The sequence below is a fragment of the Periplaneta americana genome, chromosome 5, assembly GCF_040183065.1.
Source record: "Periplaneta americana isolate PAMFEO1 chromosome 5, P.americana_PAMFEO1_priV1, whole genome shotgun sequence".
NCBI classification, from domain to species: Eukaryota; Metazoa; Arthropoda; class Insecta; order Blattodea; family Blattidae; genus Periplaneta; species Periplaneta americana.
The window spans coordinates 82,584,729-82,609,372 of NC_091121.1; the positions used below are offsets into that span (position 1 = coordinate 82,584,729).

At 32.5% G+C, this 24,644-nt stretch overlaps 2 protein-coding genes across 2 annotated transcripts; both read right to left on the minus strand.

The window, feature by feature from the left end:
- Positions 1-5,663: 5,663 nt before the first annotated feature.
- LOC138699908 (TATA-binding protein-associated factor 2N-like) lies at positions 5,664-17,108 on the minus strand. The gene is made up of 2 exons (XM_069826104.1): positions 14,341-17,108; positions 5,664-11,913 (listed from the first exon to the last, which is right to left on the minus strand). The coding sequence occupies exons 1-2, from the start codon at positions 14,353-14,355 to the stop codon at positions 11,536-11,538; spliced, it is 393 nt and encodes a 130-aa protein (XP_069682205.1). The 5' UTR covers positions 14,356-17,108; the 3' UTR covers positions 5,664-11,535.
- A 979-nt stretch (positions 17,109-18,087) lies between these two features.
- Positions 18,088-23,377, minus strand: LOC138699907 (uncharacterized). The gene is made up of 2 exons (XM_069826103.1): positions 23,222-23,377; positions 18,088-19,132 (listed from the first exon to the last, which is right to left on the minus strand). The coding sequence occupies exons 1-2, from the start codon at positions 23,234-23,236 to the stop codon at positions 18,638-18,640; spliced, it is 510 nt and encodes a 169-aa protein (XP_069682204.1). The 5' UTR covers positions 23,237-23,377; the 3' UTR covers positions 18,088-18,637.
- Positions 23,378-24,644: the final 1,267 nt, after the last annotated feature.

The window sequence follows — 24,644 nt, forward strand, 5'->3', positions numbered from 1 at the left end:
AAAGGCTTGCAGCTGCAGCATGTCCAGGTAGGTCGTTCTTGTGATAGTCTTCTCTGATCATGTTCTTCCGTGTCTGGATTGTGGAAGTCATTGGTACCTTCCCTAGATATCCTTCGTGTCAACACAGGGCTAACGTGGCAGTGTGTGTTTTTTTGTTACGAACTTAATACCTCATATGACTTATATTTGTGAATACAACAAATTCCACAATTTGCGACATCTGGTCGACATTTATGGCTGACCACTAGGATCCAGGACACAAAGCAGAGGTTAAATTAAAAATAAAATACAATATGATTTGCGGAGAGAATACGGAAGAACGAGAAATTTAAAAATAAAGTACAATTTGATTTTGGAGAAACATGAGATGAAAGTACAATGAATAGTAATGAAATGAAGTAAAAATAAAAATATTACGTAGTGTTATACAAGTAGGACCTAATAGTGTAAAATGGATAATGAATCTCTCAATACCATTAGACAAATTTTGTTAATGTCCTCATCTTTATTTTTTTGGTATTGAGAGCATAATAAAAATAGGCCATATTTTAGCGTAATAAATTTTTTCCGTATATGTGGAAGAGGGGAAAATATGGAGCATAATAGAGACAGAAAGAGGAAAAGAATGCAACTAGAGAGAAAAATAGTGGAAAAACACGAGAATGGAAACGGTGAAAGAACGGAAGGACTAGGAATTGTTATTGTAGCAAAAGAACGGAATATTTAATTTCTTTTCTGTTTTCCTACAGCAATGAAGTTTTATTACTATATATACCACAAGTTTCAACTGCAGTAATTGTGTTATTCACTATATGAAACGTAAACAGCGATATTACTCGTATTTATTATACATAGTCCGGTGAATAAAGAATGAGAATGAATTCATTTGTCAGCATGAACGTAATCTTAACTGATGAAAATATGACATATTACTGTACCGCAGTTTAGTATATACAGTCACGAAGCTTGAGTTGTTTAGGGTGCTAGGAACAAAAGACTGTGTAGGTACTATTTCCCATTGTCTATGATGAGGCGATAGTAGCGATCCTAGTGGTTAGCAACTATCTATGGATGCATATTCCCTACGTATTGAGTTTCGTGATTGTATATACTAGACTGTGATATTACCCTATTAAACAGTCGCCATCGATGTTCTTGCGGTTTTCGTGATAACTCTTGGTTCTGAGATCTTGGGTTCGAATCCATCGAAGTACAGTTTAGTCTGGAGGGGAATTAAACTTGGAACATCAAGATTTACGGGGTGTAAAAGAATCCTGTCCATAATAGAAATCTTCAAGCAATCTTCGATGGTGAGAAACTTCTGTAGGTGAAAGCATTGTTAAAAATAATTAGTATTACTATCACTACTGCTACTATCACTACCCATACTATTACTATCACTACTAATAATACTGTCACAACTACTACCATTACTACTGCTATTACTATCACTATCACTACAACTACTACTATCACTACTCCACTCACTACTGCTACTATCACTACCCATACTATTAATACCACTGCTATTACTATCACTACTACTACCTTTACTACTACTAATATTACCACAACTACTACCATTACTACTATTACTATCACTACACCTACTACTATTACTACTATCACTACAACTACTACTACTATCACTACTATTACTACTACTTCTATCACTACTATTATTATGACTACTACTAATACTGTCATCACTACTAATACTATTATCACTACAATTACCACTACTACTATCACTACTACTATTAGTACTACTACCATTATTACTATCACTGCCACTACTACTAATAGGCTACTACTATAATTATTAATACTGTTATTGCTATCACTGCCACTACTATTATCATTAATAATACTACTGTCACAGTATCAATATTACTATTACTACTACCACTACTACAACTACTACTAATACTATCACTACTATTATTGCTTATACCACCACTACTAGAAAGAGCCTGGTAACTTAAACAGTGTAAAACACCAAATAACTATTAAAACAGTAAAAATGGCTGCTCACCGTCGCCATCAAGCCGTAATGACATTTTCAGGCCGACCGGCACAATTTTAAATGGTGGAGCCATGTCCTCCAAATTTTTTTGGAGATGTTACAGGAGTTTATACATGAGACTGAAAATCACCGAAAAAATATACGAACGAAAAAATATCAAGATGTAGAAAAAATATATATTTCTCAATACGATAAGGAAATCAATTAAAGAAAAACTATTGGTTCAGAATAAAGTTATGTGTATATGGGCTTAAAAAATCATCTGTCTAGTTGCAACAGTTTCGAGAAAAAGTTCCTTATGTAAGTCATAACTTAACATTGCTTTAAGTTAAGTAATTCCGTATTTTCTCAATGAAATCTTCCCATTTTCGACGTGCCCATCTTAAATCGCATTAGTTTTGCTGCAAATCCAAGTCACCATTGCTTTTTTGATAGAGTTACAAACGTAACTCTGCGTTTTGCCATTTGATGTGGTTGAATAGCTCAAGACTGCTACTTACGACAACTCAGAGCAAAAAAAGACCAAGTTCACATGCCTAGTACTTTGAATAGACATAAATCTTCGCTTTCATTTCCGAAATCTAACACTGATGCAATGAATGAATATTCGGAAATGCTGCCACTTCAATCACAGAATTTGTACCTTGTTTAAAAATGAGGCAACAAATCAGATGACTATCAGATTTAGCTTATTCATGTTTCCCTTCTTTAAACAGTGTGATGACCGCAAACGAACGTGATTTATCAGAAACTGAGTGTCCGTGACGTATTCGAGATGTAGCGATAGTTCTCTTACTACTCACAAGATGGCGACAGCATCCAGTCAACTGTAGCTAGAATACAATATACTGAGTAAATGAAACTCAAGAACAGTTTTTATTTTTCGTCAGAAAAGATACAAAACAATTCACAACAAAACCGTTGCCAAGGAGAGCTGAATTTCCATAGCCCACTCCGTTGTATCATGAACATAGACGTAGGCCAGTTATGACTGCAGAACTCAGAGCCCTACATGTACTCCCCTCCCAGTGACGCTGAGTCACGAAACTTTTCTTGCACCAGGATAAGTTCTGAATGGCGGGGGATTTGAAGAACTTGGTCGTTGATGATCGGAGGTCTTGTATAAAGAACTTTGCTCTGTATCTTCGTGCGTGTTCATATCACGTCGGGGTCACCAATATTGTAGCTAGAATACAATATACTGAGTAAATGAAACTCAAGAACAGTTTTTATTTCTCGTCAGAAAAGATACAAAACAATTCACAACAAAACCGTTGCCAAGGAGAGTTGAATTTCCATAGCCCACTCCGTTGTATCATGAACATAGACGTAGGCCAGTTGTGACTGCAGAACTCAGAGCCCTACACAACACCTGAGAATTATCATCTGCCATTCTCTTGCCCTCACATCCATTTATTCTGATTTTCATGCATAAATTAACGAATAAATAAATGGATAATGGACAAATAAATAATTAAATAAATAAGTAATTAAGTTAATTAATTAATATGTAAATAAGTAAATAAATTAAGCGTAAATAAATATTTAATAATAAATTATTTCGTTATATATTTATTTATAATTTATTAATAATTGAATATATATGTGTATATATATATATATATATATATATATATATATATATATATATATATATATGTCGCTTTGTGCACCAGCTGTAAGTTCGTATCTTGTTAAATGTTTCTTGCTACTACTGCTGTTGCATTATAGACCTACCCGTATTACCTAGTGCTTTAAATACTCTGATAGGGAATGTAAGATTTTGAAAAACCTTGAGACTCGCATCATTATGTGGTAACATCGATTCTATTAATGGTGAGGACAGTTTTCTTCCGGTTTAGTTGTTCCAAAAGCTTAAATGAAGTACAAATATTGATCGGTTTTATGTCTTAAGTGGACTCTGCGCCTCAAGTATCTTTTTTCTATACACATGGTTGCTTGAAAAGCTAGTGTCGACCTTTCAACCCTAGTAACCCGGGTTCGATTGGTGCAAATGTAATTTGTGGTAGACAAAGGCAGTGCTTCGTGGTAGGTTTTCGGAGATTAGGCTACTCCCGCTTCCCCTAGAAGCATTGCACCATTAATAATCATCTTGCGGTGCTACGTAGTTTGCTTTCTGTGTCTCACCGAGGGCAACGCCTACGGCGGCAAAAAGAAAGTACTGCATTGTCGCGTCACTCATAAACGAAGGCGCTTGGGGGTACATGATGTAAAGTTTCTGTTATTTTATTAAAATTATGGCATAAATTGAAATCTATCCTATAGCATACTTTGTCAGTTTAAGGATTAATGTGCAGAATTATCTCGCATTACCTTAAACACATTTGTTACGCGCAAGTGAACCAAATCGAAGTCACTGTAGTTTAACATTCATTCTATTTTAAATACTGATTTTGTAAATAGATAAATAATTTTAGAAATTATTATAATCTACGGACATGCTTATATTATAAACTTATAAAAATTAATTACAGGTTCTCGTAAAGAATACTGAATCCAGTATTCTGAATTACCATTTTCCCGAAACGAATGACTAGCAAATGCGATATTCCGAATCAGTTATCCTGAATACTCATTTCCCGAATGTGGAATATTAAATTTTAATGATTTGGCTTATTCAATTTCGAACGAAAAATGAAAATGAAAATATGAATATCACGAGGACATGAATAGCTTTACATTCAAGTCGTGGAGTGTTTTTGTATGATAATAGTAACAAGTTGAGACTAAATATATATGTCTATCAGGAAACCATGTCAAACTTTCCATTTTGCGTCGTACTAAATATGATTACTCGATTATCTGTTGCACAATTTGCAGGATAACTATCATATAAAATAAATAGCATACCTTATAATTTTTCGGAGTACTGCGCACGAAGAAAAGTCAGATCTTCCAAGGGCACTTGATTCTGGTAAGTTCTGCTTCTTTCTCTTCTCACAGATATTTTTTAATTTCTCTCTGACAAGATATTCGTACACCTTATAGCATTGATGTAGCTGACTTATAAGTAACTGATTCTGAGTTAGTTCTGGATTTTCATGAATTGCTCCTTTAAGATTGGCTCGAACAATCTCCGCCCGAGCTATTTCTCTGTTCGGTGCATGATAGTGTGGTATTATGTATGATAATAATATTATTCCTGTGATATTCTATGATCGAAGGGGTCTTACACTCTTTCTGGAGTAGTCTTTGACAGTCACAATAAAACTTACTTCTAAGTAGGCCTATCCTTTAACTTTTACAGCACGTAATATCCATTGAGAAACAATTTTAACGGTCTATTGCCAGCATATAAAATTTCTTGTTTCGTATCTATCTTCTAAATGTTGATCGTGTAGATAAACGAACTGTAGTTACAAAGCAATGGCAATAAAAACTATTTATAATTATTACCCAGCTTTCATTCTGGTAACCTTTACAGGATATTTAAGGAAATGTAGGCCTACTATTCGGGTGGTTGGACATTCGGGAAACTGGATTCAACAAGTGTTGAAAATGTTCTTTTGTCATATTTGTATAACACGTAATTCTTGTTCGGGTACTGATCGGAATGGTAAGAAAGTATTAATACCACAAAAAGTCTATAAGATAATGTGTAATAAGGAAAGTAAAACTCAGTGTAAACTTTTATTTAAAATAAAACTAACTTTAATTGTAGTATCATTAACTAGGTATTATGCATTACAATTGAATGCCTGATTTATGATAGGGAATATATGGGCTTGTTTTTATTAAATAATTCCACTATTGAATATAACACCAAAATAAATCATTTCATCTTAAATTTCTATAGAAACACGTCCTCTAAAAAAGATTTCATGAAATGGGAATTAAATCATATAATGCATTGCCAAAACATTTTTAGAAATTTAAAAGCTAATAATTTTAAAGCATCAAACGCTTGTTAATTAATCTTTATTTATATGATCTCAATGAATATCTGAAGTAGGGCCTATATATTAATAAATATTTTTGTAATCTATCTGTATTCTTCTCACACTGTTATGTATTTCTGTTTTGTACTGACTAAGGAGAAGACTTCATATCTTCTTCTAACATCACACAGTACACCATGTTGACACAATAATTAACATCCTTACTCTAAGTGGTATCCTAAACATGACCATGACTTTGAATGACATCCTGAAAGGTGCACCTCAACCACTGAGTACACTACGATAAGTATAACATTGCTGTTCTTTATGTGATTATTTAGAGATTGTCTACAACAGAAGAAAATGTTGACTGATGTAGTGGTTATGTAACCATAAGGAATTAACTGAGTTTCTTGCCAATTGTCTCACGTGAAAGAATGCGAAGTTGGAGAACGGAAAATAAATAATTCCAAACAGGAGAACAAGATTATTATTATTAGTATTATTATTATTATTATTATTATTATTATTATTATTATTATTATTATTATTATTATGTCAAGCTAAATAAATATTTTTATTTGATGAAATTATTACTTTGTTTTAAATTAATAAATAATAATTTTTATGAAGGAAAAGTAAATTATTGTTTTCGTTAAATAAATATTTATATTGTTTAAAAATACACTATATTTAGATTTACAGAGTAATACTTTTATGTGAAGATTAATCCACATTTCTTTCATGTCATAAAATAAATAGGCCTACCTCTTTTAAGATTACAGAATAATAGTGTTATGTGAAATGTAATTTGTAATATTTTTTATTTGATCAAAAGCCTATTTTCAAAAATAAAAAGTTAACAAATACAGATTTATTTGATAAAATATGGAAATATTAATTTACCCTCAAAATTTCCTGCAGAAGAATAACTTTACGTGAAGAAATTTTGATTTCATGAGATAATTCCTGCTTTTAAATGTAGGGAGTAATAATTTATCTGAAAGAAAAGTAATATATATTTTTGTTTATAAAGTAAAGTCTGTATATGACGGAACATTATGGTTTCATAGAAAACTTTCAAACTTGGCAGATTTCCTTCTTGTAAAGAGTGCTTAAATTTTTATGTAATTTAAGGAACATGTACAGAGAACTTAAGCCACATATAAATACAATTTTTACTGCTAATACCTATTCAGAAGACGTAACGGAACTCATCTCCTCCTTATTCTTAACGTATCTTATTTTCACGACGTTGTGAATGGATCACCTTATTCTACTTTCTTCGTAAATTGTATTTAAAATAAAACTAACAGACTGCACCTACCTACACTTCACTACAGCATTTAAATAAAATTATACTGACGTGTTGAATACATGCAGCAAATACTTTGTAGCCTATATTATCGCAATGGCTTCTGTGTAGTTTTGCCATTAACTTAAAAATAAATTTCAGTCTTATTCAGGCAGTAACCAACCAATGGTTCTTTAAAATAATTCCGTTTCCGCGTTACCAAAGTTTTCGTTTTATAGAAGTAGTTTTCATGTATAAAATCGTTATGTTCTAAGATTTTCTTTCCGTTTCGATAGGTTTCCTTCTCATAAAGTTTTCACCATAGATATGATTATAGAACAAATTCCAAGGTACTTATAAATTTAGAATATAATATTTTATAGGATTACACTTTAATAATTTTTATGTGAACAAAGAAGTGCCTATTTTAAAACTTTGGAGAATAAGAATCTTATGTGAAGAAATGTTAATATTATTTTACTTGATCAATTAGGCTACATGTCTACTTTTAAACTTAGGGAATAAGAATTTTGTATATGTTATTATAAATTATAAACTTTTTATTTAGCCAAATAAATGTGTACTTTTAAATTCAGAGAATAATAATTTTATTTGAAGAAAATTTATGATTTTTTTTTTATTTGTCTTAGCATATTATAAATAAAATGTTTATCTATTACAAATTTTATGCCCATGTTTGGAAAGAAATCTTTAAATTCTGCCATCGTTACTGCTTGCTGCCCTTCTTCCTAGGGTTATTGAAGTGCAGTTACTTCATAGGGTGGATTAATTGTCTTGCAGACACTAAGAAATTCTAGAAATAGTTCTCTATCACCAGATATATCACCAAATCAAGAAAGAGAAATCACATCTCGCCATAGGCGTCCTCGATCGACAGTGGTTCATGGTCATATAGACATTGTCCACAGAAATCAATATATTTCACTCATCGTCTCCATTTGTTATCACTGTTACTCGTATTTCACCCTATGTGATATATATCTTTCTGTGAATAATTTTGTATTAGAAAACTAGATTGCACCACAAATATCATTGTAGTAAATATCGGAGATCGAATCCAAGTTCGCCAGATAAGATTACCTTCTAGGATTAATCTAAAGAAAGTGACATAAGACCAATAATTCCCTATGGAACATTATCCGTGAAGTATTAAAGCTTATTTCAAAGCTGAATGGCTTCCTTTGACAGGATAATGAATCTGGAAGGTCCATATTATTAAACAATCCTAGAAAAATGTCCGTTCATTTCTCGCCCACGTAAGAATTTTGAAGTAGCAAATTAAGTGGTCTAATTGTTTATGTTTGTTCCACCATCCACCTGTACTTTAACGGGAAATAAATAATGACAATTTTAAGTTCTTTAACATATATATTTATTATTAATTTGAACTTTACAAGTCACACAATCGATTCTACTAAGCATACACAGCCATAAGTTTATTTGTCATGAATGAGGAAATTAATGTAAAATGTCGTTCATTAGGTTTCTCTTTTCAGAAGAAAGTGTCCTGAAATAGAAGTCGTTACACAGAATGATAGAGATATAAGTGAAAATATTTGAAAAATCTATAGACAATACCTATCAATAAGAATTGAATATTTCTCTACATATTTTTCGCAGCTGTTGTCCTAAGGGTTCATGTCCAGTATTCAACATTATATCGAGTGGATTCTGCGAATGAATAAAACAATATGAGTACCTACGAAATAAGGCTGATAGCAGAAAAATTGGGTTAGATTCGGTTTTATTTTGGTGCGGTTTGTATTAGGTTATGTTAATTATATCCCAATTATTGTTTTCTGAAGAATTTCAATGAATAAGTCGTCCTCAGTTCGTTTACTCTGGAGTTCCTTTTCAACTTCCTGACAAAGAAATACATTTCTCATATTTAGAGCAGTTATTTTATTGGCTTTATTTTTATAAAATTGTATGAAAGAAATATAATTTATTTAAGTTAATGTGTACACTGTACAGTGCCAAAGATTGTCTCTCTTGATTTATTGTACCAGTATTGATACTATTTCTGTAAGTATTTATTTAATTTCCAAAAATTATAAACACAAATTCTGATTCAATAAGAAATACATAGGCATCTGCATAACTAATTAACTCAGAGCATCAAGTTCTTTATGAATTTCTTTCTGTTACCTCTTGATTTATTATAACAATATTGATGCCACTTTTGTATGTTGAGGATTTATTTAATTTCCAAGAACTCTTAACACGAATTATAGATTAGTAGTTCAATAAGAAATGCGTAATTACCTGAATAAGTATTTAATTCACAATATAAAGAGCATAAAGAGCTTTTTGGAATTCTTTCACTCACACTCACGCTAAATATATTTATCTATATTGTAAGAGAGCTCCCAGGTATATAATAGACTACTGACCCACTTAGCACAGAGAGGGCAGATTGGATAAAAAATGGGATAATGACATATAGCAGTTCTGTGGAGTATTTTGATCCTAATAATTTTATGGTCGTATCGAAGCTCTAAATACCATAAAATGATATACAACTAGGAATATGTGCATTTGCAGACATGTTATACTAATTTACAATTCATGTTGGAAATGTTCAACTAAGCCTCGTGTTAATAACATATCAAACTATGATTAATTTATTATGCAGTCAATATGGCTTAAGCATTGAATTACATATGAAAGAAAAACATATGAGAAAAAATATTGATGTGTTACATCCTATTTAATCTTGATACAAACGTTTGCGCCCCTAATGGGGCATCTTCAGGTACAAATATAAGTATCATCTGAAATCAATTACAATACAAGCTTCACATTTGAAACTGCCTTGACTAGAATAAAATATGACATAGTGACAGTATTATCTATACCAACATTAAATGTCGTGTCAAAATATTAAAAACAACTTTATTTTAAAACAATTTGAATTTGCTTAGCTATACGAAGTAGATCCCCCTGTATGGTATCTCAAATATGTTGTGTTGTTGTCAATAAAGTCATTAAAAATGCTAAAACTATACAAATTAAATAAATAATATAAAAACGTATGTTGCAGATTAAAATGAATACAAACAACTTGTCATCGGATTGCAGTTTATTCCATTAGACCGATTACGAGCAAAACACATCCCTTCTGTTCAACAACTCTGTATGATGATTAGACTCGCATGCTATTGTAAGTAATTTTTTTACCTTCACATGGCATCTCAAAATAATCTCTATTTCACCTATCACAGATATATGTTTGTTTTCAGATACGAGGGCATTGAATATTTTAAGAGAATTCCAATTGCTCCACGAAATTAGTTATACACGCTTTTATGACTCCACATTTGATAATATTAGATTTTAATTTGTATATTTTTAGTATTTTTAATGACTTTATTGACAAAAACACAACATATTTGAGATACCATACAAGGGGATCTACTTCGTATAGCTAGGCAAATTCACATTGTTTTAAAATAAATTTGTTTTTAATATTTTGACACGACATTTAATGTTGGTATAGATAATATTGTCACTATGTTATATTTTATTCTAGTCAAGGCAGTTTCAAATGTAAAGCTTGTATTGTAATTGATTTCAGATGATACTTATATTTGTACCTGAAGATGCCCCATTAGGGGCGAAAAGGTTTGTATCAAGATTAAATAGAATGTAACACATCAATGTTTTTCTCATATGTTTTTTTCTTTCATTGTAATTCAATGCTTAAGCCATATTGACTGAATAATAATTAATCATATTTTGATATATGTTATGTTATACTAAGCTTTTTAATGCAATCATCTCAGAACTAACTAGATTGCAGTTACCCCTCTATGCTTAGTAGGGCAGTTTAATTATGAAATAAGACTACCCTTCCTGCTTACCTCTCCATTTACTACCGTCCTCTTAAATTCAGGTACTCATGGGACCACAGTACTTCTTAGACTTGCTTGTTTAGTGTCGTACCTTAACAAGAGGTCATTAACCATTCATACATTTAGTCTGTTTTGCAAAACAAACGAGGGATCTTTTGTTCGTTTCATTGTCCTTTTTTACTAAAACATATTTTCACTTATTTCTCTAATATCCTGCATTCCTCTTCGTTTATAACTAAGCCACAGTATATACACATACCTGTAAAAATAGTCTTTCAATTATTTTATTCAAAGTTTTCAATGTTTTTGTGGGAATATGATGAATGAGACTTGAGGGTTTTATCATCATTTCATCATTCCTATCTCACTTCAGACAAAAATTATCTTCCTCATCGGAGATATTCATAATAGATGTAAAACCGAATGATAAAAAGTCCTCTTTCAGTAATAATAGTAATAATCCCTATATCTTCTTGGAAAAGGGAAGCCAATAAATGCCCCATGGCCACCTCCGTACCCAGGGTGTCGGCCATATCCACCACGGCCACCTCCAAAACCTTCTCCATGGCCACCACCAAATCCTCCACGACCACCACCAAATCCACCACGTCCTCCTCCAAAACCTCCACCACGTCCACCTCCAAAACCACCACGACCCCCTCCAAAACCTCCACCACGTCCACCTCCGAAACCTCCGCCATGACCTCCACCATGGCCTCCTCCGCCATGACCTCCTCCTCCATGTCCACCACCACCGCCACGACCAGGATCAGAATTCACACTGTAGCAAACAGCTACTATAATTGATACAATGAATACCTGCGAACAAAGAGTAGATGATTATAATAACGAGAATAGCTTGCAAAATGCCCCGCTCTGAAATCCTCCAAGGAAGTCGACCGCTACTGGGAAGCCAGAGCCCGAATGTTTTTAATTACTTAATCCATAGTTTTGTTCACCACTTTCTTGTTTTTCCCCCAGTCAATGATAGTAAATATCATGTACTAGCCATTAGACAAATAAATAAATAATAATGAGAATAGAGCTTTAATTGTCTATTATTACTTTCTCATGTTATTACTTGGATAATGTAGACATCATTAGAGGGTGTCATTAATAAAGCAGAATATGCATGAAAGCGAGGAGATGTAATATCTTCGACTTACGAATGAAAAGAAGATCCAGCAATTGAAGGGTTGTTTTAAAAAAGAACTATAGTCCAAAAAATGCAAATTTGAGATATTAAGCATATGATGAGCGCATTGTAGCGGCCATATACTGAATTAGTTGTTAGTAGAAAAACACACCATAATCCTATGTTATAGGATTGTAAATTTTCAGTGGTTATCATAAAACAACCATAGTCCAAAGACTTCTTTTTGTGAAAACAGCTAATGCCCAGGACGATAGTAGCATTTACAAATATCTCATTATATCATATTGAAACATTTATCCATACAATTTTAAACTGTAATAGATTGTCAGTTCTGCTTCTTATGTACGCGGCAAAAGCCACCTCAAGAAAAATACTTCAGCATGTCAATTTATGTAGTAATTATGGAGTCATCTTTAGGTGCAGACGTAACCCTATGGAACAAACGTAACCATCTAAAGAAGACACAGGATATAATAAAGGAAAAGAATATTAAAGGAGAGACACATTTCAGCCACAACAGAGCATTTTTTTCCTTAAAACAACCTTTGTCCACAGTTACCTACATTTACATATGTATTTCTATGAGGCAATTTAAGTTACAGTATAAATGTACTTCAGTTTTCCCAAGTTTCTATAACACCTTAAGAAATGGCATGATGAATTTCATACTTGAAGTGTCAACAACACCCATGCCAGATAGTTTTTTGTTTCTCCTGAAAATTTATGTTTTTGGTCTTTGGTTGTTTTTCCAAAAATGAACATTCAATTGTTCCGTGTAAATCAACATGTTTCCCTCTAAGGAATTGTCTTTCTATCGGTAGAACGTTTAATTTCCTGTTCTTTATCTGTCATTATTAACAAGCCAATAGCTGTTTCCTGCACACTTAGATGTCGATTTTATGACATCTTTCGTTATCATCAATATCATAGTCGCTATTATCGTCACCTTCATTCAAGGATTAGGCTTTGAAGGTTTGTCCCTGCTGCATATTATTTTATTATCGAATTACAAATGGCCCGCTAATTTTTTTATAATACCGTATTTCCAAATATTATTAATTATAAACTTTATAGAATTTGTTGGTCTAGTGTGAGAGAAAGTTTAATTGTATTTTTATGTACCTGATCTACGTTTTAATTGATTTTTCCGTCGATTCTGTAATGTTTAATCTGTGTTTTAATAGCTTTACCGTAGTTTGTGTAATGTTTAATTTACTTATTACTAATTTTTTCGTATTGTCTTTAACGTTTAATCTATGGTTTATTATACATTTTGTGGTTTAGTTATATTTATATGTACCTGACCAACGTTTTAATTGGTTTTCCGTCAATTCTGTAGTGTTTAATCTGTGTCTTAATAGATTATCCGTAGTTTGTGTAATGTTCAATTTACGTATTAATAATGTTTTCGTATTATCTTTAACGTTTAATCTATGGTGTATTATACATTTTGTGGTTTAATTATATTTGTATGTACCTGACCTACGTTTTAATTCATTTTCCGTCGATTCTGTAGTGTTTAATCTGTGTTTTAATAGATTGTCCGTAGTTTTTGTTGTGTTCAATTTACGTATTAATAATTTTTTCGTATTATCTTTAACGTTTAATCTATGGTTTATTATACATTTTATGGTTTAATTATAATTTGTATGTACCTGACCCACGTTTTAATTGATTTTTCCGTCGATTCTGCGTTGTAATAGATTGTCCGCAGTTTGTGTAATATTCAATTTACGTATTAATAATTTTTTGAGTCCTCTTCCGGACTTTATTAAATTAATTAGATAAAAACATAGATATCCGAGAATTTTCTCACTCTCTCTGATGATCGTATTGTGACACAAATAATGTACAATGTACTTAATGAGTATGTTTTTAAATATACTTTATCCGAAGTAAAATACTTTTAAATAATTGTATTTTAATTAAAATAAATAAAATATTTTATGACATAATACACACCTCCCACTTAAATATTATTTTTGTGTAAGATTCGACAATTTCTACTTATACAATTAGCTTCATGTTCAAAATTTTGTTCTCCTCCTATGACAACCAACTTGCTCTAATGATGCTAATATTCCACATACCAAGCGATTGTCCATAACTGCTGTCCTCTTCGCACTCGATGCAGGCTTTCCTGACTAGATTTCGTATTCATCTGTGGCTTTATATAGCCATGTCGACCACCCAGCAAGTGCAAATAGAAAATAATCTGAGCAATTAGCAGCTAGTCTGGGAAAACGCGTCACATTTCTGACAGTCAGGGGTACTGCTTGGGTCTTTTGTTATATTTGTTCAATGACATCATACAGATGTTGGAATACTTTTATGCAATATTTAAAAGATATACAATATATTACATAAAACATTTCACGTACTTGTGCTTCTCTTTCCTGTATACCTTCAAGTTTACCTTTTATGTGTCTTCGTATCGCTGTTTATCTCATTTACTTCATATTTTCTTAATCATTCGTCCTTGTCTAAGTAATAAATATGCTCTCCATTAAACCAAAAGTTCGTGAATTAAAATCCGACAGGGTTTTATTCGAGACTATTACACTTTTACATTTTTGACCAATAAAACGGTACGGAACGACGTGCTTCAACCAATCCTACTTAACCTACAAATTTTATCACCTCCCGTATTTGATTTTATCACCTCCCTAACATTTGTTGTTTTCATCAACTCCCTAGCATTTGTTTCTTTGTTTACCAACATTGTACTCTCAATAATTATACCTTTTAAAATGATTCATGTTTATTTCATCATCCTTAATTAAAACCTTTCTATATAATTTATCTTGTTTATATTATTTAGGTTACTGTAGGTTAGGCTTCTTCTGTATGAGATTATGTGTATAGTCAAGTAATATCGGAGATTGTTTAATAAGGTAAAGGTTGGTAATATTGTGATTGTAATAATATTATGATAGTTCTTTTTGAGAATTTTTTTACAATTTTACTGAGCGAGAGAAAGATCGGGTTTTTGCGTCAATGTATTAAGGAAATGTTCGTGAACAAGTTGCTGCACAAAACCGGTCCTTCTCTCGCTCTGTAAAATTGTAAAAAATTCTCAAAAGGTACTATCATAATATTATTAAATATCAAAATATTACCAAACTTTACCATATATATTGATAATAATTGAAGTTTAATGTAACTGTTTTAATAAAAACTAAACTGAATCACCAAAGCCTTCTAGACTAGTAATCGTCCGTAGAGTTCAATGAAGATTGTATAGCTGTCACAACTGATAACAAGTCCAGTCGTAAGTCAATTAATATTTTATTGTATTGGAGTACTTTATTTCTTCTAATCTTTATATACTTTCTTCTAATCGTGTAATAGTCAATTAAATGCCACTCGAGTTTTGATTTTATCTAGATAAATCAAAACATGTAGTGAGATTACTGCAGATAAAATCTTTAGAAAGACTTTATTCACAGGAGATTTAAATGCCGGAAATTTAATGTTGGGCAACTTACCAGCTATTTCTCTCTCAATCCACAATTTTTAACCATAAATTTACTGGTCATTATCTTTAATGAAGTCTCTTCTTAAGGGCCCCTATCTCATAGATAAATTTGTTCAGAGAAATCCAGAACTGCCTGAATCGACTACATTATTATGAAGGTGTTAGCATTGTAATAGCTAAGAAACTGCAGTTCCCCGGTCTTCTTTTAATAATCGTAATTGTCACTACATTTTTATTCATATATGACCTCTTTTCCCTTTTTTCTCAGCGTGATTCTCTTGCTCAAATAACAATTTTATTGTAAAGATTCTGTCATTTTTTCTTAAATTTTCAATTTAACTCATTCACTTACATATCCCGGAGACACACTGTAGCGTAGTGGTTGAGGTGTTACCACAGTCTAGAAGCCTATATACAGTTACGAAGCTCAATACGTAGTAAATATGCATCCATAGATAGTTGCTAACCACTAGGATCGCTAATATCCTCTCATTACAGACAATGCGAAATAGTACCGGCACAGTCTAATGTTTCTAGGACCCTCACAACTCAAGCTTCGTGACTCTATATACTAGACTGTGGTGTTACGCTACCAGGCTAACATCGTGGCTTTGTTACTCTATGATTTTATATATTTTTCAAATTGAAATACTTTCGACTACACTATGGTTCTGGCTAAAACCAGTCACTAACATAAATGAGTAGCAGGGAGTTTTATGTTAGCACATAAGGCTGACATCCACACTGCTACTAATTCCGATTGTCTTCAAAAGTAGGAGCCTTTAACTGTGGGCCTCCGTAGTCTGTAATAGGGATAACTTTATCTACACGTCTAATGAATTTAAAATAAACTGGTTGGCATACTTATAGTTCATTCGTTATCTTGTAAAATCAACTGCATGTGTGCGCCGTAGCTTACAGTAAAAACCTTGTGGTGCGGGTATGTTAGCTAGTAGAAGCGTAGCGAGGGATGGAAGCTTCTCAGTCCACTTTCTTCTTCCCCTGACGCACATGCAGGTTTCACGAGATAACAAATGGCCTATAATATTCCCTCATCGTGCAAGGAATTAAACATATTCTTCACTGGTGGTGAGGGAAGTGTTCATAGAGTTCAGAAAGTGTGGTAACTTTTAATAAAAATTTCGTCAACAATTTCATTTTTTTTTTAATTTGTTTCAGCAGATCTTTCTATAGATCATTTTAATAAATAAATTAATTAGTTTCTTTGTGTCTTTGTTTATTTATTTATTTACTTTATTTATTTACTTGTTTGGTTACTTATTTACTTATTTGTTTACTTCTTTATTTACTTACAAGTATACATATATTTATTTATTTGTTTATTTATTTACTGTTTAATTAATTGTTTTTGTTTATATATATATATATATTATATTATATATATTTACTATGTATACATATATTTATTTATTTGTTTATTTATTTACTGTTTAATTAATTGTTTTTGTTTATATATATATATATATTATATATATATTTACTATGTATTTATTTATTTACTTATTTAATTTTTATTCCCTTACTTGAAAGTTGACGTGAGACCCACTTGTTGAGAAACGCTCATTTAGAAAAATCTTTGTACATTGGCGGAGAGATGATATTTCATAAACGAAGCACTCGGTATCAATTTTGCTGAAAACGCGTATTTCCTAGAAATTCTCGAAATCGAATTTGTGCAGTGTCTCGGTGTTTTTTATTTAAATTTCTTATAATAAAAGTTTAAATAATTTATAGACGGATGAACAGACGGATAGACAAACCAGTAACCATTTCTCCGATATCAAGGAAGCTTACAACACTTTTCGCACGATTTCTTCGTAATGTTCGTAGGCCTGTCATAAATGAAGATTCATTGTTGTAATGTGTGTTGCTTTACCACGAACTAAACTGAACTGCATTGAATGGAAATCAGCTGTATACTAATGCTCTAATCTTGACATCCCTTCATTCCTGTGTTTTATCCACACTACACAACACAAATCCTCCTATCCACATTCGATCCAGGGGAAATGCACATACTACTTCCTCGACAATTACGTTCAGTCTGTAATAGTAAAAGGTTAACGACATCCATATGGGCGAAATTTGTTTCCTAATGAATGTTCTGTACTCAGAATTGGAAAAACTTGCATTGTCTAAATCTTAATCCATAGAATAGTAGTAATCATTTGCTTCAATTCCTAGTTACGTATATATATAACTTTGTTAATATTTTTCCTTGCCCAACACAGTTACTATGAATGTTGGTCTAACCATTGTTGAATAACAGACATTAAATAAATTATCTTCTAGTTTGACAGATGGATAATACCAGAGTAAATTAATTGTAAACTAGGTGTTCTTATTTTTTATTCTTTATTTACATTTAGGATGAAGTATGAAGTGTGTATAATAAATTTTACATGGATAATGTTACTTCACTTTTTTATCTTTGATCTTTAGCTCCAAATACGAAGATCAGACGTCTATAGCATTAGCTCATGAGATGAAAAATGATTTGTTTTGTTATATTTTATATAAAAAAATGAGTGCCTAATAAGTTACAGATCTGTGAAGGTACAAGAAATTAATTAAGCAAACGTTTTGCACCTTATGGTGTGACAAGAATGCTGAAATTCTGATTTAGGTCTAATATGAAATATTTTGTGGAAATTAAACGTAGAATATTTCTATAAAATTGGAGACTTCATCAGAAATGCATTCGATGCTTTCACAGCGATATATACAAATATTGTATTAGAATCATTGTGTCGTATTCCATTATCTTATCAGAACTTCCCATTACATGTTTGCATTTTCTGTACTCTGAACCACATCATTTCCTGCCTAAATTTAATTGATCATACGCAATCACACCAGCCAGTCATTTGCCACGTCTCAAATCTTGTTTACCAATACTTTCCATATCCGCCATGACCACCACCAAATCCACCGTGACCACCACCTCCGAATCCACCATGACCACCTCCTCCGAATCCACCATTGCCTCCGTATCCACCAAATCCACCGCCGCCGTATCCTCCTTTTCCACCGCCAAATCCACCTCCGCCATATCCTCCTTTTCCACCTCCGTAGCCTCCTCCAAATCCTCCAAGACCACCTCCATGTCCTCCTCCGTAACCTCCGAGACCTCCTCCATGTCCTCCTCCTCCGAAACCTCCTAGACCTCCTCCGTGTCCTCCGTAACCTCCAAGACCGCCTCCTCCGTAACTTCCGAGACCGCCACCATGTCCGCCGCCTCCGAAGCCGCTGAGTCCACCGCCTCCATATCCTCCATGTCCACCAAAGCCACCGCTACCGTGTCCGCCTCCGAAACCACCGCCTCCATAACCTCCTGGACTCGGCATGGCCCAGACTGCGGCTACGAGGAGTGACAAACACACCTGCAACCAAAAAAAAAAGGAAAAATAAATTATCACGCTCTAGAAGTTGTTATTATTATTATTATTATTATTATTATTATTATTATTATTATTATTATTATTATTATTATTATTATTATTATTATTATAAGGTAGCCTATCTTGTTTTTAATAATAATAATAATTTATTTAATCTGGTAGAGCTAAGACCAGTACGCCTTCTCTTCCGCCCAGCCAGACTCTAATTCTAATAGAATACAATTGGTTACATAGTTATTACATTAATATCTAGACCATAAAACAACATGAAAGTATTCGTATATTATGTAGCTGTGTTGCATTAAATTGTATTATATTACATGACAGCACATTGCACTGCATTGCATTTTTATCTGCATTTATTTATAGTCGTTTTAACTCCTAGCACTCTAGGACATATCGCGACTGTCTATTTTAATGTTGGAGATGTGCTGTTGTACTATGTGTTTATTTTTCGGTGATATTTGGGATCCAAACCTGCATTAAGCTTTTAATTACTTGAAAATTAGCTATATTAAGTCGAGAAAAACTACGGAAAAACCTCGAGCAGATTGGTCTGCGCCAGGATCGAATCCGGCTCCTCCAGAATACAAGTTTCAAATAGCACCTTATGCGCTCCGTTTGTATTGTATTGTATTTGTTGTTGTATTTTATTTTATTATATTCCATTATAGCATACCTTATGACTAGAGTTCTTCGTTCGGTTACTTTGAATACAAGTTAGGTGTACGTCGGGCATACTTATAGCTTCGCTTCGTACTGAGAGCAAGTTGCCAGTCAACAGTGTTCATGTTGCGGTCTCTCCCGTATGTTCCGGTACTATGTGTTTAGGGGAGACTGTTGTACCTTTAAACACTTTTCACATTTTATTTTTTTTTTAATTTTGAGAAATTAAATTTTTTAAATGAAAAAATGCTTGAAATAATTATTGAAAATTCCTTTACAACTTCCTGTATGTATTTTCCTGTTTTACAGATCTATTAAGGATGGGAAAAAAAATAAAATGAAGGAATATGTAATGTGTTCAAAGGTACAACAGGATCATGTACCTTGGAACATACACTCTTGTAACTTGGAACACATGGAATATAGGAGGGAATATAGCTGTGAAAACTAACAAACATATTTAAAATGTATTTGCAATCATAAACCAGAGCAGGCTTCTCTGATTGAGATTTTATTTCCTGGAGGAGCAATAACTGCTTCAACAGCTTTCTTCAAGACATCCGAATCAATTGGGGACCTCTTTAATTCCAGACTTACTTCGTGACATGACCTTAAAATAAAAGAAAAACAAAAACCGATAGTATCGTGTAATTTGGAACATGTTCCATGGTACAAGATGTTTTGTGTTCAAAGGCACAAGAGGGTGCACGTTTAAACAAATATGGCTCCGAAAACTATGAGAGTCAAATAAATCATGGAAATTAAAATATGTTATTACTCACCAGATGATAGGGAACACACCGTACTTGAAATATATTAACAAATGCAATCTGAGTTTGTGTTAGAAAACATATATCAATGAACGAAATGTTTACTTTTGGTACTGAAAAAACTTCTTTTGTCTGCGGAACTCACACTTTGCAATAAATCAAACTGAAACTACGACCAGAGCTATTTAGCGGCCTTCTCTACAATCTACTTCATTTTGAGTCCTCTAGGTAGCAGCAAAAATTAAAAAACAAAAAATGTTCAAAGGTACACTATGCTAAAGGTACAACAGTCTCTCCTACATCTATTCGTGTTACCTGTGTTTATGTCTATGAACAACAGGAATAGTAGGTCTACTCATGTACAAAATATCACTTAGATTTGATGACAATAAAAACGAAGTATTTATGTAAAGGCTGCTTACATGCAACAAAAGATAATTCTTTACAATAGTTAGAAAAAACTAAACATTTTCAGGAGCCATTTATAAATATTTTATTGCGGCATGCTTTTCCTCTCGGAGTATAATTTCTGGATAGAAATTAAATTGCCTTAATAGATTCAATAGGCAAAGGAAGCTTTTAATAGAAAAAGGAGCATCTTCTGCGGGCCTCTAGAGAAAGAAGTAAGGAAGAGACTAGTAAAGTGCTTTGTGTGGAGTGTAGTATTGTATGGGGCAGAAACATGGACTTTACCACGAAATGAAGAGAAACGACTAGAAACATTTGAAATGTGGATATGGAGAAGAATGGAGCGTGTGAAATGGACAGACAAAAGAAGAAACGAATCTGTGTTGGAAAGAGTGAGTGAAGAAAGAATGATGCTGAAACTGATCAGAAAGAGGAAAAGGAATTGGCTGGGTCACTGGTTAAGAAGAAACTGCCATCTGAAGGATGCACTGGAAGGAATGGTGAACGGGAGAAGAGTTTGGGGCAGAAGACGATATCAGATGATAGACGACATTAAGATATATGGATCACATGAGAAGGCAATGAGGAAGGCAGAAAATAGGAAAGATTGGAGAATGCTGGGTTTGCAGTGAAAGACCTACCCTTGGGCAGAACACTATGAATGAATGAAAGATCAAGTACGGTTTTTTTTATCTGTTAAGACATCAAAGTAAGAGTTTACGTCTCCTCCGATTAGTATTGTGAAATTGTGTAATTTTTTGAGTATTTGAAGAAGCTTTTCGACTTGTATTAAAAATATTTGAAGAACCGCTAGGAGAGCTAGAAATGCAAATAATTATCAATTTAAATAAGTCAATGATTACTCCTGAACATTGGAAGTGTAATTCTATTTTTAATTCATTAAATTCCATTGGTTTTAATTCTAAGTTATTTTCTACAAAAATAGCTGATCCTCCATGAATATGATTGGATCTTTTAAAATAATCACCTGATTTAAAACCATCAAAATTTATATAGTCAATAATATAATCACGCAACCAATGCTCCGTTAAACATAAAAATGAATAGATGTTTAATTTGAAAAAAAAGTTTCCATGAGATTTTGTTATTCAAACCCTCTTTATTAAGATATAAAACACGTATTGTTGTTTTTTAATTTTTGTCATTTATTAACGATCTGGAATTGGTTCTTATGTAGCCTATGTTTAGGGACGTCTCTTTTGAAAAAACCCAGTGACCACAACCCCTTGTGGTCAGATATTGGTGCAAAGCTCGCACAATATTGTCGGAATTGATTGTAATTTTGAAAGATGCATAAGAATTTGGAAATTTTTATTTCAGTGCCTCACATTGTGCCTCCGGGAAACTTTCTTTCACAAATGATTCTAAGCTATTCACTGCAGTGGTTGAATCTAGTCTGGAAACAAATAGACATCCTTTTTAGGAACCGTTTTTATTCCCATATCATTGGGTATGACTTGCCAATGACCTTCTAACACACGCTAACACCATTACAAGAGAGAGACAACAGAATACCCTGGTTTGTAAACAAGCATATTATCACAGTTGCAATGTAGCCTACTGGCGGACCGAAGTAAATAATGACGGTCTACTACCATTTCCAAAAACATTAGACTCACAGATAAAATTTGTTTCTAGGAAAACTACAAAAGTTACATAATTTTTTTACATTTTTTTTTTGTTCAATAATTTATGCTCTATCACCAGTATTTGTTTTGGCAGTTTATATACTTTATACCCTGTATAAATGAAGGCAATATGCGAGCGTGGGTTCAATTCCCGTTTGGGCCGATTACTTAGTTTTATGTTTTTAAGGTTTCCCCAACTGTAAGGCGATTCCAGGTAATCTTATGGCGAATCTTCGGCCTCATATCACCAGATACCATCTCATTATCATCAATTACGGCACTAGCTAATCTATTAGTTGATATAGCGTCGATAAAAGCTGAATATTATTATTTTAAGTAACATAAGTAACAAGGAGGGCTAAGTAATGAATTTTTTAAATTTTATCTAATACACTCTTCAACTCATATTTCAATAATCGAATTTTGATAAATATATTTTCAGAAAGGAAAGAAAGAAATAGCATGTGATATTCTTCCCACAAGAGTGCCGTGGGATCTTACACGGCATTTCGTTACGGAAACCAATTATCTACTATAAAAAGATGCATTTCCTGTACAGAGAGAGGTTATGTACGTACCAGAACCTTCACCATAGCTGCTCGATGCTCACGGAGGATGCAAAATGAAACAACTGACGAACAGCCTGCGGTTCCTCCTTATATATGGGATTTCACCCGGAATAGAAGCTGAGTGAGTGAACAAAGCGGAAAAAAATGCTCTCGCGTAAGAGACAGATCCAGAAGGTGAAGGTTTTTTTTTTCTTAAGAAGGCTAATTGATTGCCCGGGAGATGGCCAGGCGAGATGACTTTCCCATATAAATTCGAATCCATTGTGATTCCCCTTCATCTGATCATGCAGTTATTAGTCCGCGACGGCTCCCACAGTGTGTGTGGAAACTTGGTGCACGAACACGCTAACATTTACGTGACAGCATAAAGCACTGTTATAACAACGAAACGTGGAGTCTTTAAAATATGATATGAGCAGCTTATTTTCAAACTGTAATGTTTCCAAAAAAATTGAAAGAAGTGTTTATCATTGAATCATTAGCTTTCCTCTATGCTGAATCGGAATATGGAACTAGTTTTAATCAAAAATCTGTATTTACTATCTAAAATGCCTAAGAAAGAAAATGTTTGTACTAAACATTTTATTTATTTATATATATATTTATTTATTTATTTATTTATTCACATATGAATGAATGTATTTATGTATTCAAATATTTATTTATTAATTCATTTATTTATCTATTTATTTATGTGTTCATGTATTTATTCATATATTTATATATGCATGTATCTATTTATTAATTTATTCATTTATTTACTTATTTATTTATTATTTATTCACTTACTTTTTACTTACTTATTTACTTATTTATTTATCTTCTTATTTATTTTTTACTTATTTATTTATCTACTTATTTGTTTATCTACTTCTTTATTTATCTGCTTATTTATTTATCTACTCATTTATTTATCTACTCATTTATTTATCTACTCATTCACTTATCCACTCATTCATTTATTCACTCACTCATTTATTCACTCATTCATTTATTCATTCATGCATTTATTCATTTATTCTTTTTTCTTATTTTTGCTTTCGAAACCCCATACAGGCTATCCAGTTTTATTCGGTTAACTAAAAAATATTCAATTCAAAAGTAAATATTTTTATGAACGAGATTATGCAGTTTGCAAGACCGTTAGTATATAGTTCACTCCCTTTATTTTAAAGTAACTAGGTTGATTGCAAGAAGAAGAAGAAGAAGAAGAAGAAGAAATTGTGCACATTGCTGTGACTGGCATTTACATTAATTACTAAATTTAAATTTCCTTCTTTGGCATCAGACGTTTTAACTGTGTAGAAAACCTAAGAACTATGCGAAATTTAATGTAATGAATATAAAAATTGGAGACATACAAGTAGAGGATGTAGAAAATTCCCTGAGATCCATAAGTAAAAATCGACAGCAAAGAAATGTAAAAAAATAT